Source organism: Rhinolophus sinicus, chromosome 12 (genome assembly GCF_057876585.1).
Source record: "Rhinolophus sinicus isolate RSI-liver-muscle chromosome 12, RSI-T2T, whole genome shotgun sequence".
Lineage (NCBI taxonomy): Eukaryota > Metazoa > Chordata > Mammalia > Chiroptera > Rhinolophidae > Rhinolophus > Rhinolophus sinicus.
This window is the reverse complement of record NC_142512.1, coordinates 14,102,558-14,115,038: the sequence shown is the minus strand read 5'-3', so window position 1 is coordinate 14,115,038 and position 12,481 is coordinate 14,102,558. Positions and strand designations below refer to the sequence as shown.

The 12,481-nt window shown below is 48.0% G+C and overlaps 1 protein-coding gene across 2 annotated transcripts; it reads left to right on the top strand.

Annotated features, from left to right (window-relative positions):
• Positions 1-799: 799 nt before the first annotated feature.
• On the top strand, positions 800-12,005 carry WRAP53 (WD repeat containing antisense to TP53). Of its 2 annotated transcripts, XM_074320876.2 has the most exons (10): positions 802-1,533; positions 1,695-1,793; positions 2,055-2,166; positions 9,631-9,719; positions 9,924-10,014; positions 10,121-10,253; positions 10,833-11,041; positions 11,242-11,345; positions 11,491-11,625; positions 11,741-12,005. In XM_074320876.2, exons 1-10 carry the CDS (start codon positions 1,130-1,132, stop codon positions 11,985-11,987), a joined length of 1,623 nt encoding a protein of 540 aa, XP_074176977.2. In that variant the 5' UTR covers positions 802-1,129; the 3' UTR covers positions 11,988-12,005. The 2 variants fall into 2 exon arrangements, with proteins under 2 accessions (XP_074176978.2, XP_074176977.2); XM_074320877.2 differs by lacking the exon at positions 1,695-1,793 and having other exon boundaries at positions 800-1,533.
• Positions 12,006-12,481: the final 476 nt, after the last annotated feature.

Genomic DNA, 12,481 nt, shown 5'->3' with positions numbered 1-12,481 from the left:
TTACGTAAGCCTTAGTCTACTATCTTATTCATTGTGTTTCCCAATGCCTAGTACAGTACTGGGCGGCAAGTAAGAGCTCAATAATAAATATTTATTGAATGAATGAAGAGACGGAAGTCTGAGGAAGTTGGCGAATCAGATGCAAAAGAGGTTCAAAAGGGCCGGCCTGGTGGCTCAGGCGGTTGGAGCTCCCTGCTCCTAGCTCCGAAGGCTGCCGGTTCGATTCCCACCAACCGCAAAGTTGCCGGTTCAACTCCTCCAGTCCCGCAAGGGATGGTGGGCAGCGCCCCCTGCAACTGAGATTGAACATCGCACCTTGAGCTGGGCTGCCGCTGAGCTCCCGGATGGCTCAGTTGGTTGGAGTGCATCCTCTCAACCACAAGGTTGCCCCTTAGACTCCCGCAGGGGATGGTGGGCTGTGCCCCCCCTGCAACTAGCAACGGCGACAGGACCTGGAGCTGAGCTGCGCAACTAAGACTGAAAGGACAACAACTTACTTGACTTGGAAAAAAAGGCCTGGAAGTGCACACTGTTCCCCAATAGAGTCCTGTTCCCCTTCCCCAATAAAAAAATCTTTTAAAAAAAGAGGTTCAAAACCTGTAAAATCAAACAACACTTGCGCCCTCTGCAGGTGAGGGGGGAAGGAGATGCTTTAAGAACGACGGCGGGAGCTCAGGCACTTCGCGCCCTGGCAGAAGCTTTCAGACTACAACTCCCAAGCAGGCACTAGGAGTCCCAGGGTTTGATGGGAACGGTAAACCGTGACCTGTTACATCCCTGCCCCGCCCCTCCCGTCGGTCGCCCGGGAAATCTGATCCGAGATGTGGAGGTCCAATCGAAAGGTGGGCCCAAATCCCGCGAGAGTAAGTGGCGCGTAGGGTAGCGACCGATCGGGATGAGGACCACGGTGCTTTCAACTTTGGTGTACCCTTGTTAGCTCCGCCTTCCGGGGGGTCGTCTGCCCCCTCCCGGAAGAAGAAGTAAGGCACAGGTGGGTTTATCCAGCCTACTTCCCGGATCCTTGAGAACTTTGAAGCTGTCTCGGTCGTTTAGCAGGCCAGGCAGCTGGTAGCCAGTGGGAAGAGGTTTGCCTGACAGAGGCCAGTGTCTGCCGCGCTTCCTCTACAGTATGAAGACGCCGGAGGAGCCACCGTTAGCTCCGGACTGCCTGTCTTCAGACCAGGCCCCTGCTCCAGCCCGTCTCTCTTCTCAGGCTTCCTCGATGGAAAAAAATACGGACCCTGAACTAATGCCACCACCATCCGATGGGGATGATCCACCCCTCATGTCCCCAGATCCCGTGTCTGGCCCAGCTGTGTCCCAGGAGCTGGAGGAGGGGGACCCAGCTCCTCTCTCCACTCCCCTGGAAACAGGATTTGACACTCCTAGTAAGTTGAGCCCTCGAATCGAGGAGCAAGAACTTTCTGAAAATATGAGCCTTCCTGCAGAAGAAACGAACAGGCCAGAGTTGGGGTCTGGAGAAGCCATGGAATGTGTGTCTGAGGAACCCGCTGCTGAGAATGAAGAATACACGTAAGTGGTGATGGCCGTTGACTCAGGAATCTGAGGAGATTGGAAGTGACATGTGTAGAAGTGTGAGGTATACCTTATCTGCCAGTCCTCAGCCCCACTTCTCCAAGCCTGTGTACACCTAGCTTCGGTGACTCAGGTTTGTTCTCCCATCTTCCTTCCAGTACTTGGAACTACAGCTTCTCCCAGCTACCTCAGTTTTTCAGTGGTTCCTGGTCAGAGTTCAGAACCCAGCCTGAGAACTTCTTGAAAGGCTGTAAGTGGTAAGTAAGGAAAATGGGGCAGGGAGATCATCACACCAGGATTTTCACCTTAAAACACCCCATTTGTCTGGGAGAAGGATCCAACAGAGGTGGGAATAGGAGTAACATCCCTCTTGGACTGAGCTTAAATTTCATCTAGGATTATGTCTTCTACTTTCCTCAAGGCCTTAGGGGGATGACCTGCCCCATAGGTAGGCTGAGCCCTAGCCCAACACTTGGAAAACAGGTCTGCCTAGCTTTCTAACTCTTGCTTACTCCTAGGGCTCCTGATGGTTCCTGCATCTTGACTAATAGTGCTGATAACATCCTGAGGATTTATAACCTGCCCTCAGAGCTGTATAATGAGGGGGAGCAGCTGGAATGTGCAGAAATGGTAAGAGTAAGGGCTAACTCAGCCTCTTCATCTGACACTGCACATTTAAGGCCTTCCTGTAGATGTAGAAAGTACAGTCCACATGTTTCCTGTTCACAAACAGAACATTTTTTCACCATGAATTTCCAAGCATTTTTAGCATAGGTAGCGTTTTTCACCTTGAATTCTGAAGTCATTTAAAGAAATGTTCCTTCTTTACTCAGGAATATGTGTTTCCCATAAAAGAGTAGTGGATTTCTCATGGCAATATTTAATTGATTTATAGATGTTTATTGAATGATTACCAAAATGTCAGTTACTGTGTTTGGTGCTGGGATAAAGTGGTGAATGAGACAGATGAGCTGGTTAGCTTTTTTGTTTGGGAGATAAACAATAAACATGTAAATCAATAAATAATCAAGTTTATTATAGATTATAATACATGCTATAAAGGAAATAAACAGAAAGAGGAGAGACTAACTAGAAGATACCATTTAGACAAAATGGTCAGGGAGGGGCTCTCTGAAAGGAGACATTTGAGCTGAGACCTGAAGGAGTTTGAGATCAGTCTTGTGAAAAGCAGTAGAAAGAGCATTCCAGGAAGGAGGCAATGATCTTACAAAGACCCAGAGCTGGGAAAGAGCTTCGTGTGTTCAAGAACAGAAACAAGGCCAGTGTGTCTGGACAGAGGCCAGTGAGGGGAAAAATGTACTAAGGGTGGAGAGGTGGCTAGTAGCCAGATTGTGTCAGATCTTGTGAGTAGGGCATTTGGAGTTTATTTGGAAGCCATGGGAGAGTTTTAAAACGGAATAGTGATAGGCAATGGATTGTGGGTGGGCAACAGTGAAATCAGGGAGACTCATTAGGATGCATTTTTCTTTCTTTTTAAGATTTTATTGGGGAAGGGGAACAGGACTTTATTGGGGAACAGTGTGTACTTCCAGGACTTTTTTCTTAGTTGTGGAGGGTGCTGTTCAGCTTCAAGTTATTGTCCTTTCAGTCTTATTTGTTGAGGGCACAGCTCAGCTCTAGGTCTAGTTGCCGTTGCTAGTTGCAGGGGGCGCAGCCCACCATCCCTTCTGAGAGTTGAACTGGCAACCTTGTGGTTGAGAATCTATTGGCCCATGTGGGAATCGAACCGGCAGCCTTCGGAGTTAGGAGCATGGAGCTCCAACCGCCTGAGCCACCAGGCCGGTCCCAGGATGCACTTTTCATGGTCTAAGCAAGAAATAATGGTGGCTAGGGTCGTGTCAGGAGAGATATGGATGGATTTGAAGTATGTTTTGTAGGACTTGGAGGTCAGTTGGATGTGGAGGGGCAGGGAAGGAAGCAATCCAGGGTGATGTCTAGGTTTTTGCAGCCTGTGGATGGTGGTATGATTTAGCCAGTGGAGGAAACAGGGATGTAAAAAAGTATTAGGACAAGTCAAGGGGTTTTAGGCATATTAAATGTGAAATGTAAAACTAAGGGGAGAAATTGGGGCTGGGGATATACTTTGAGAAGTAAGAGAGCATATAGATGATATATTGAGTCTTGAGAATGGATTCAGTCTCAAGAGAGTGTAAATGGAGAAGGCTCAAGCAGAACCCTGAGCGTTCCAGCATATGGAGTTGGGGTGCAGGAGAAATTACAAAAGTGGAGGCAAAGAGTCATGTCTAATGTTGTTCAGCATGAGGCACATTTAGATAATGACCTAAGAAGATATTAGTGACATTGATAGGAACACATTCAGGCAGAAGCTGATTAGAGTGAGTGGAATAGGAACTATAGATAATCCTTGGGAAAGTTTTCTTGTGACAGGGAGCTGAGAAATGGAATGGTGACCAGAGGGAATGTGGGGCCAAAGAAGGGTTAACGGGATGCCTCTGTGGTGTCAGGAATAACTCCGGTAGACAGGAGTTGGTGCTTGAGGAGAGAGAAGGGGTAACAAAGTCAGTGAGTGGCTGGGTGAAGACAGGATCCAAAGCACATTAGAGGACTTGGCTTTGATGGGTGCAGAGTCTTTGCGGTAGGAAGGAAGGCAGAGGATACATTCAGAGGTATCTGTTTGGTGTTTGGAAGATTTCTGGTGTCTGTTGGCTTCTCAGTGAAGCATAAAGGGAGGTTATCTGCTGAAGGAAGAGGGTCTGTGGAGAGAGAGCAGAAGGTGTGAATGATCCGTCCTGCGGAGTCAAAGATCAGAACCACCAAGGAATGTGGTAGTGTTGCCAGGCTTTGCTTAGTGCCCACTAGAAATTTGTTGCCGTCCATTTAAAGTCAGACCAGTTAGCGTGGTTGTGCATCTTTCTGCAGTGAGTTAACTGACTATAGTTTCTCTGTAAAATGAGGATGATAATAATAGCACCCACCTCGCAAACTTGTGAGAATTAAAAGAATTAATATAAAGTGCTTAAAACAGTGCCCAGCATGTACTAAGTATTCATTCAATAAGCACAAGTAGTCATTGCTATTAGCTGGGTGCAAGCATGGAACAGGAGGGTCTGGTTGGGGTTTGCCAGGGGAGAAAGACAAGGGTGTCTTGAGAGTGTCTACAGGAGTATGCATGTAATGACCGACTAGAATGTAAAGTGGGTAAGGAAATGGACTGTAAATATGTTTTTGATGAAGCTGAGTCATTGTTCTGGTAGCAGTAGGAGAGCAAGTGAACCGGATGGGTCGGAGATGGTACGCAGAAACTGTTGTGGTGACAAAGCCCAGGACTTAACTACGGGAGTGGGTGGTTACTGTAGAGTGAAGGCCATGGCTATGGGTGCTGAGGAAGTCAAGGAATGGAAGAGGCCAGGGTGCTGGGCGATCCCTCTTTCTTTCCTTGATTCAGTCATTCAACAAATTTTTTTAGTATGTTTTATGTGCCAGGCCCTGTATTAGGTCCCAGGGATTAGTCAAACAAAAACAGACATAAGTCTCTGTCCCCATAATGCTTATATTCTAGGGGGAAAAAAGTGGAAAAAAAAATCGGACAAGTGCCATGGAGAAAAATAAAGCAGGGAGAGAATTGGGAGAACGAGTTACAATTTTTAAAAGGATGGTAGGGGAAGACTTCACTGTTTATGTGACATTTGAACAGAGACCTGAAGGAAGGAAGACAGTGAGCCAAGCTGATATTTTGGGGAAGAATATGGTGGGCAGAGAGAACAACAAGTTTGAAGTCCCAGTGGGAGTGAAAGTCACCAAGAATGACAGGAGTATCTGTGGGGAATAAGATACTGAACCAGGAGATAAAGTCTCCGTGAAGGAGGGAGGATGAACAGAAAGGGGGGAGCTAATCTGATGGCAAGAACTTACAGAGAAGCTAGAGTTTGAGGAAGTGAAAAGATTTGGAAATGACAGTGGGGAGCACAGTTGACACTCATGCACCTCCTGTCCTTGAGGTGTGTACTGGAGAGTGGGGGTGAGAATTAAAGGAAGTTCTTGATGGTTTCCTTAAAGAAGAGTGTCCTGCTCCAGGGACGGTTCGGAATGCTTACCCAGCATGCAGATCAGTAAGATTGGAGGCTGCGGACATTTGAGTTCTCAGTGCAATACATAAAGCACTGATTCCTGGAAAAGAAACTGGTGGTGTCTCAGGACCAGGAGGGCGTGGTATAGCCATTCTGAAAGATTCAGGACCAGAGATAAGATACAGTTAGAAGAGACTCTGGAAATACGAGCGGTTGAGAATTTATCGCACAAACTCATTTAAGAGAAATGGGAATGTTGAAAAGGGAAAAAAGTTATCATTACCCGCTCTACAAAATTCAGTTCTTTAAGTTTTCTTCGTTCTTTCCAAGCTCTGTACAATACTGAAGCTTGCTATGTGGCTATAATCCTATGGTAGATGGTTTCGTATACTGCCTTTTCTTTTTAATAATCATATCCTAAATGTTTTTCATGGTGCTTCAGTCTTCATAGCTATCATGTTTAATGGTGTGTGATATTGCCCTGAGTACGTATGATAGAAAATTTTCTTACCTATTCTCCTGTTTTGGGTTGTTTCCAGGATTTTTATATATAAATTATTCAATGAACATCTTCATGTGTTTTGATGGAAATTCTTTTCATAAGAGAAATTGTATGAGTAAGAAATATCCTAGGTCAGACAGTGTCAATATTTTTTTGTGCGTATCTTGTATACAGATAGTGAATTTGTTTTCAAAGTTTTGGTGGGTTTTTTTTTTTTTTTTTTTAAGATTTTATTGGTGAAGGGGAACAGGACTTTATTGGGGAACAGTGTGTACTTCCAGGCCCTTTTTTCAAGTCAAGTTGTTGTCCTTTCAATCTTAGATGTGGAGGGCGCAGCTCAGCTCCAGGTCCAGTTGCCATTTTTCTAGTTGCAGGGGGCGCAGCCCACCATCCCTTGTGGGAGTCGAACCGGCAACCTTGTGGTTGAGAGGACGCATTCCAACCAACTGAGCCATCTGGAGCTCAGCAGCAGCTCAGCTCAAGGTGCCGTGTTCAATTTTAGTTGCAGGGGGCACTGCCCACCATCCCTTGCGGGACTCGAGGAATTGAGCTGGCAACCTTGTGGTTGAGAGCCCACTGGCCCATGTGGGAATCAAACCGGCAGCCTTCAGAGTTAGGAGCATGGAGCTCCAACCGCCTGAGCCACCGGGCCGGCCCATGGGTTTGTTTTTTTTTAAAGTGCTATTAGCATTGTGAGTGTACCAGTGCTAGCCAAAAGTTACTCATTAGATATTTTCATTTTTAAAATTTATTGTTTGGAAGTGGATAAAGTTTATATAGATGGGGAAATTGGGGCAGGACATTTTTTGGGTGTTTTCATACACCTGTGTGTTGCTTCTTCCCAACATAGTGTCCCAATAACTTTCCTCCCTTCTCTACTGTTTCTGGAAACCGTATTCCTAACTCCCCAGCCTCTTCCCTGAGTGCTCTCCTTCCCTTGTGGCTCTTGCCTGAGGCCTTTACTTCCCTCTAGCCCTCTCCAGGGGAGACCGTGCATCTGCCACGCCCTCCATATCTCAGGGCAGTGGGAGAAGGGGGAGCCCTCGTTCCCAAATGCTGCATCCAGACAATTGTTCTTTCTCTTTGTAAAAACTTTTCTGTTGAGGCTTCTGCTGTCTGATTCTCCCACTCGCCAAGGACATTGGTACCTCATGACCCTCCTGTGAACGAACCCCAAGTCCTTCCACCACCTTAGTGACCTCAGGTATTCAAACCAGAAGCCAGGGTTTCATCCTTTAATCTTCCTTTTCCCTCACCCCCCACATCCAATTAATCACCAAATCCCATCAAGTCTACCTAATCTTTCTAATCCATCTACTTCTCTTTACTCCACTGCCTCTACTTTAATTCAGGGTTCTATTATTTTGGCCCTTACATTACTGGACTAGTCTCCTGTCTTCATTTGCTCATCAAAACATTATTTAATGTTTGGGGAAACAGTGGTGAGTAAGACAGACATGGTTCCTGCCTTCTCCGATAGGTACGATGCAGAGTGAGGGTCATGGAGTGCTGTAGGAACAGGGAGCAGGGCACCTTGCTCGTTTGAGCGGTGAGGGAAGGCTTCCTAGTGGAAGAAGCATCTAAGAGGCCCAAAGGATGATTAGGATTCAACCGGGAGAAATTGTTGGGGCAGGTGAAAGAAGAAGATTCTGGACTTGGACGCAGGTATTCATGAAAGCCTGCAGGTTGAGAGTATGGTGAGTTGGCACCTTCTGGAAACTTAGAGCCAAAATGGTAAGATGTAGAGATTTTAAAGGAGTGAGAACAGATTGATGAGCCATAAGAAGTGGGTATGGGGTAGATGCCCGGTAAGATAAAGTTTTGTAAGGAGATGGGGTTTTATATTGAGGGGTATGTGGAGTCATTGAAACGTTTTAAGAAAGTGACACAGCACCTTTAACAAGGTCTCTAGGGCCTCAATGTAGCTGTAGTGTGGAGAATGGATGGGCCGGTTGGACTATGGGGGTGCAGGAAGGGCCGGAGGACGTGTAGAATGTTGCAGAAATGCTAGCAGGAAGGCAGTGGCTTCACATGAAACGAAGGGGAGTGAACAGTTTTAAGAGAACACCGGAGGTGGACTTGTCAGGATTTGCTATTGGGTTGGCCCAGGAGTGGAAAAGGGAGTCAGAAATAGTAGTAGTCAAGGCTGATGCTCGGATTTCAGACTTGAAAGTTGGCTGTGGGGCCCAGGAGGAATAGCAGGTTGGCAGGCAGCAGTTTGTGGTCCTTTATAGACAGAGTGAGTTGGAGGTACCTGTGAGATGCCCAAGTGGAGTTTTCTACCAGGCCATTGGCGGTATGAGTTCCGAGCGGAGAAGTGGAAACTGAAGTCATGGCTGGACGGCGTAACCCTGAGGTCCAGCAAACAACTGAGAAAGGATTGGTATTCAGATGATTTAAAGATTTCCTTCAAATCAGTAAGAAAAAAGACAATAAAAACAAGTAGAAAAGTGGACAAAAATTATGAAAAGGTGTACTTGAATTGCTAATAAACATAGATAAATGTCTAACCTCAGTAGTAATGAAGGAAATGCAAATTTATACCATAGCTAAATACCATTTCACAGCCTTCAAACTGAGAAAAATGTAAAAGTCTGGCAGTCCCAGCAGGATGCATAGCAATAGGCACTCTCATGCTGCTGCTGCGAGAGGGAATCGGGATGAGACTTTGGAGAGAAACGTGACATTATCTAGCAGAGTTGGCAAAGTGTGTACTGTACAGCCCGGTAATTTCCCTCTTTAGCAGAAAGTGCAGAGAAACCCTCCCACATGTACCAATATGTGGAAAAGCACACTAGGCAAAAAATGGAAAAACATCAGTGACTGTCAACAGAGAAGGATAGGTGAGGAGTCCTGTACAGTAGTGAAAATGCATGAATTAGAGCTAAATGTGTCACCATGGTTAAATCTCACAATCACAAAGAGATGCTTATGGTGTGATACCATTAATATTAAGCTTAAAGGCATGCAAGACAATACTGTACATTGTTTTTTCTCTGTATGAATATACTCCTAGACAAATGCATGAGAATGGCAAATTCAGGATAGTGTTTACCTGAGGGAAGGTTTCACTGGGAAGACGTTTTAACTGTTTTGTATACTTGATTTCTTAAGCTGGGTGGAGGCGTCACAGGGTGGGTTATTTTTTATTTATTTATTTTTTTAATACTTCTTTGCATGTTTGGACTCTTTAATAATTTTTTTAAAGCCTCAAATGGTATCTAATAGATGCTCAGTAAATGTGCTCATCATTGGTTGGTTCTTTGTCTCTGGGTTGGGATATTATTTGTTTCTTCCTCTCTAAGTGTTTAAAAAACAAAAGAGTAAATCTATATGGCTTTTGGTGGTCCAAATCTGACATTAAAATCTGAGCTGATCCTTGAATGTTGAGATCAAGATTCTGTTCTTCATATTAACCCCGTCTGCCTTCTCCTGCCTGGTTAAATGCCAACAGACGATCTCCCTTTGCCATGAAACTGCTGGAGGCCCGAGTCTGCCTCCTTTTCCTGCCAGTGACCCAGCCATTCCCAAATCTCTGTCCAGGCCCCTGTCCTGCGGATGGTGGAAGGCGACACCATCTATGATTACTGCTGGTATTCTCTGATGTCTTCAGCTCAGCCAGACACCTCCTAGTAAGTGATGTTCTTTGCCTCCCCTGCTCCCCGCAGTAGTTTTAAGGGGACCCTTTGCTGAGAGAGTCAAGGGCTACCCAGGGGTCTCTGGAGGAGGAAAGCTTGGTGTGCCCCTCAGATGCAAGCTGAGAGGAGAGGGCGGGTCACTTGGCTTCCTCCCCTTCCTTTGACAGCGCGGGGCCTCAGTGTTCCTGTCTGTCTCAGTGTGGCCAGCAGTAGCCGGGAGAACCCCATTCACATCTGGGATGCATTCACTGGAGAGCTCCGGGCTTCCTTTCGCGCCTACAACCACCTGGTAGGGACCTCCCACCCAGCCCCAGGGCTCATCTTGGCCCAGCTTTACTTCCTTGAGGACAGCTGAGGCTTTGCTAGGCCTGTTTTCAGCCCTTTCCTACCCCCAGGATGAGCTGACAGCAGCCCACTCGCTCTGTTTCTCCCTGGATGGCTCCCAACTCTTCTGTGGATTCAACCGGACTGTGCGTGTCTTCTCCACGACTCGGCCTGGCCGTGACTGTGAGGTCCGAGCCACGTTTGGTAAGCGTCTGTGCCCACAAGGGAGGAGGGAAGAAAAAGGCACTGCCATGTGCAGAGGGCCTTTGTGGGAGCCAAGAGGCCACATGTGGGGGATCACATCTTCCTCAGTATAACCCTGGGAGGCAGGTGGTACCCAGTGGGCAGAGGAGAAAACAGACTCAGGGAGGGGTTGAAACTTTCCCAAGGTCAACCTGCTGGTTACAGACCTGGTTCACTCCTGAGCCCAGGCCCTATCGACTATATATCTTTTGGTCTCCAAAAATCTTAGTATCGCTAGGAAATTGGAGGTGAAGCTGATTCCATTTTCCTATAAACTTTCAGCTTTCCATCCCTTCCAGGAAAAACTGAGATTGGAGAGGGAAGAAGTAGGTCTTGGGCGTTTAGTTCCTTTGGGAGGATGGAAGGATCTGGGGAGTAGCAGAGGTCTTCATCCTGTTAGTGACAAACCCAGCAGGGGAGACACATGAGTCTTGGCACATGAGCTCTGGGACAGGAGACACGACACAGTTGCCCCCCTTGATTAGCCTGGTTGATGTCAGGTGCTGTTGCCCCTCCCCCACTTTGTTCCTTCCCTTTCAGCAAAAAAGCAGGGCCAGAGCGGCATCATCTCCTGCATAGCCTTCAGCCCAGCTCAGCCCCTCTATGCTTGTGGCTCCTACAGCCGCTCCCTGGGTCTGTATGCCTGGGATGACGGCTCCCCTCTCGCCTTGCTGGGAGGGCACCAAGGGGGCATCACCCACCTCCGCTTTCACCCAGATGGCAACCGCTTCTTCTCAGGAGCCCGCAAGGTAGGGGTCATGTCCTGAGATCCCAAAGGGTGGTAGGCAAGAGTGGGGATGTAGTCTGATAACGTTTGGAGGAGAGACATGGGAATAAACCAACCCAAGCTAAAGGGATGCCTGTAAACCTTGAGAGAAGCAGGCATGTCTTGGGGCGAGGGGTGGTGGTGGAGAAGGACAGATTCCAGGCCCCTGTTCTATGTCTTCAGGAGAATGAGCTTCTGTGCTGGGATCTCCGGCAGCCTGGTCATCCACTGTGGTCCCTGAGTCGTGAGGTGACTACCAATCAGCGCATCTACTTTGATCTGGACCCGTGAGTGACTGTGGGTCCTTCCTGCCCGGGGTCCCAATGCCCCTAGGGATGCCCAGCTATAGCCCAGATCCCAGTCCCTGGGTGTGAGGGGTTCCTGCCCCAGGATGATGACTCCCTACCAGCAAGCCTCTGCTCTCTCCCCCAGGACTGGGCAGTTCCTAGTGAGTGGCAGCACTAGCGGGGCTGTCTCTGTGTGGGATATCAGCGTGGCTGGGCATGAAGGGAAGCCGGAGCCGGTGCTGAGTTTTCTGCCCCAGAAGGACTGCACCAACGGAGTGAGGTCATCAGTTAACTCCACAGATTTTGGGGCTTGGGTTGGGGAGGGAGGTGAATTGCTGAGGGAGCAAGCATCCTCTCTCAGGATTTTGACAGACGTTGCCTGTCTCTCTTTCCAGCCTGCACCCTAGCCTGCCTCTGCTGGCCACTGCTTCGGGTCAGCGTGTGTTTCCGGAGCCCACGGAGAGTGGGGACGAGGGGGAACAGGAGGTGGACATTCCCCTGCTCTCCATGCGCCACATCCACCTTGAATGTCAGCTTCAGCTCTGGTGGTGTGGGGGGAGCCCAGATACCAGTATTCCTGATGGTCACCAGGGTGAGAAGGGACAGGGAGGGACAGAGGGAGGGGGGGGTGAGTTTATATAAAAAAGGTGTTATATGATACTAGAGTCTTTGTGTCTGTTTGGGGAGGCAAATGATGGAGGTGGGGGCCAGGAGGGGTACTAGTGAGCTCCCTTGTCCACTAGCAGTGGGATTGGCATATTGTTCCTGAAACAGGGTTGAGAGGTGGGACTAGGCAGGAGCCAATGGGGCTGCTGAGCTTTGTATGAAGTCAAGTGAGTGGGGGTGGGGCTTCATGCCATTGACTGGCTGGTTGCTAGGCAACTTGGTAAACTGAAGGGGGTGAACCTGTTTGAAATCTCACTCCCAAGGTGGGGGCGGCAGGGGTCAAAGTGAGAGTGGCTGAGCAGGAGTGGTAGGAGCAGTGTGTCAGACTATTGCGTGTGACTGTGTGAGACTGTGCAGACAGTGACAGACAAGACAGCGCTCATTCTGCACTCAACACTATTTACCATCATCCAGCAGCAGAGGGACCATTACTCAGCTCTGGGGGAAGGGGAGCAGGAGCACCCACTTCC

Coding starts and splice junctions, on each gene's coding strand:
- WRAP53 (XM_074320876.2), top strand. CDS start 1,130: ATGAAGACGCCGGAGGAGCCACCGTTAGCTCCGGACTGCCTGTCTTCA. Junction 1,534..1,694: donor GCTGAGAATGAAGAATACAC/GTAAGTGGTGAT, acceptor TCTTCCTTCCAG/TACTTGGAACTACAGCTTCT. Junction 2,167..9,630: donor AGCTGGAATGTGCAGAAATG/GTAAGAGTAAGG, acceptor ATCTCTGTCCAG/GCCCCTGTCCTGCGGATGGT.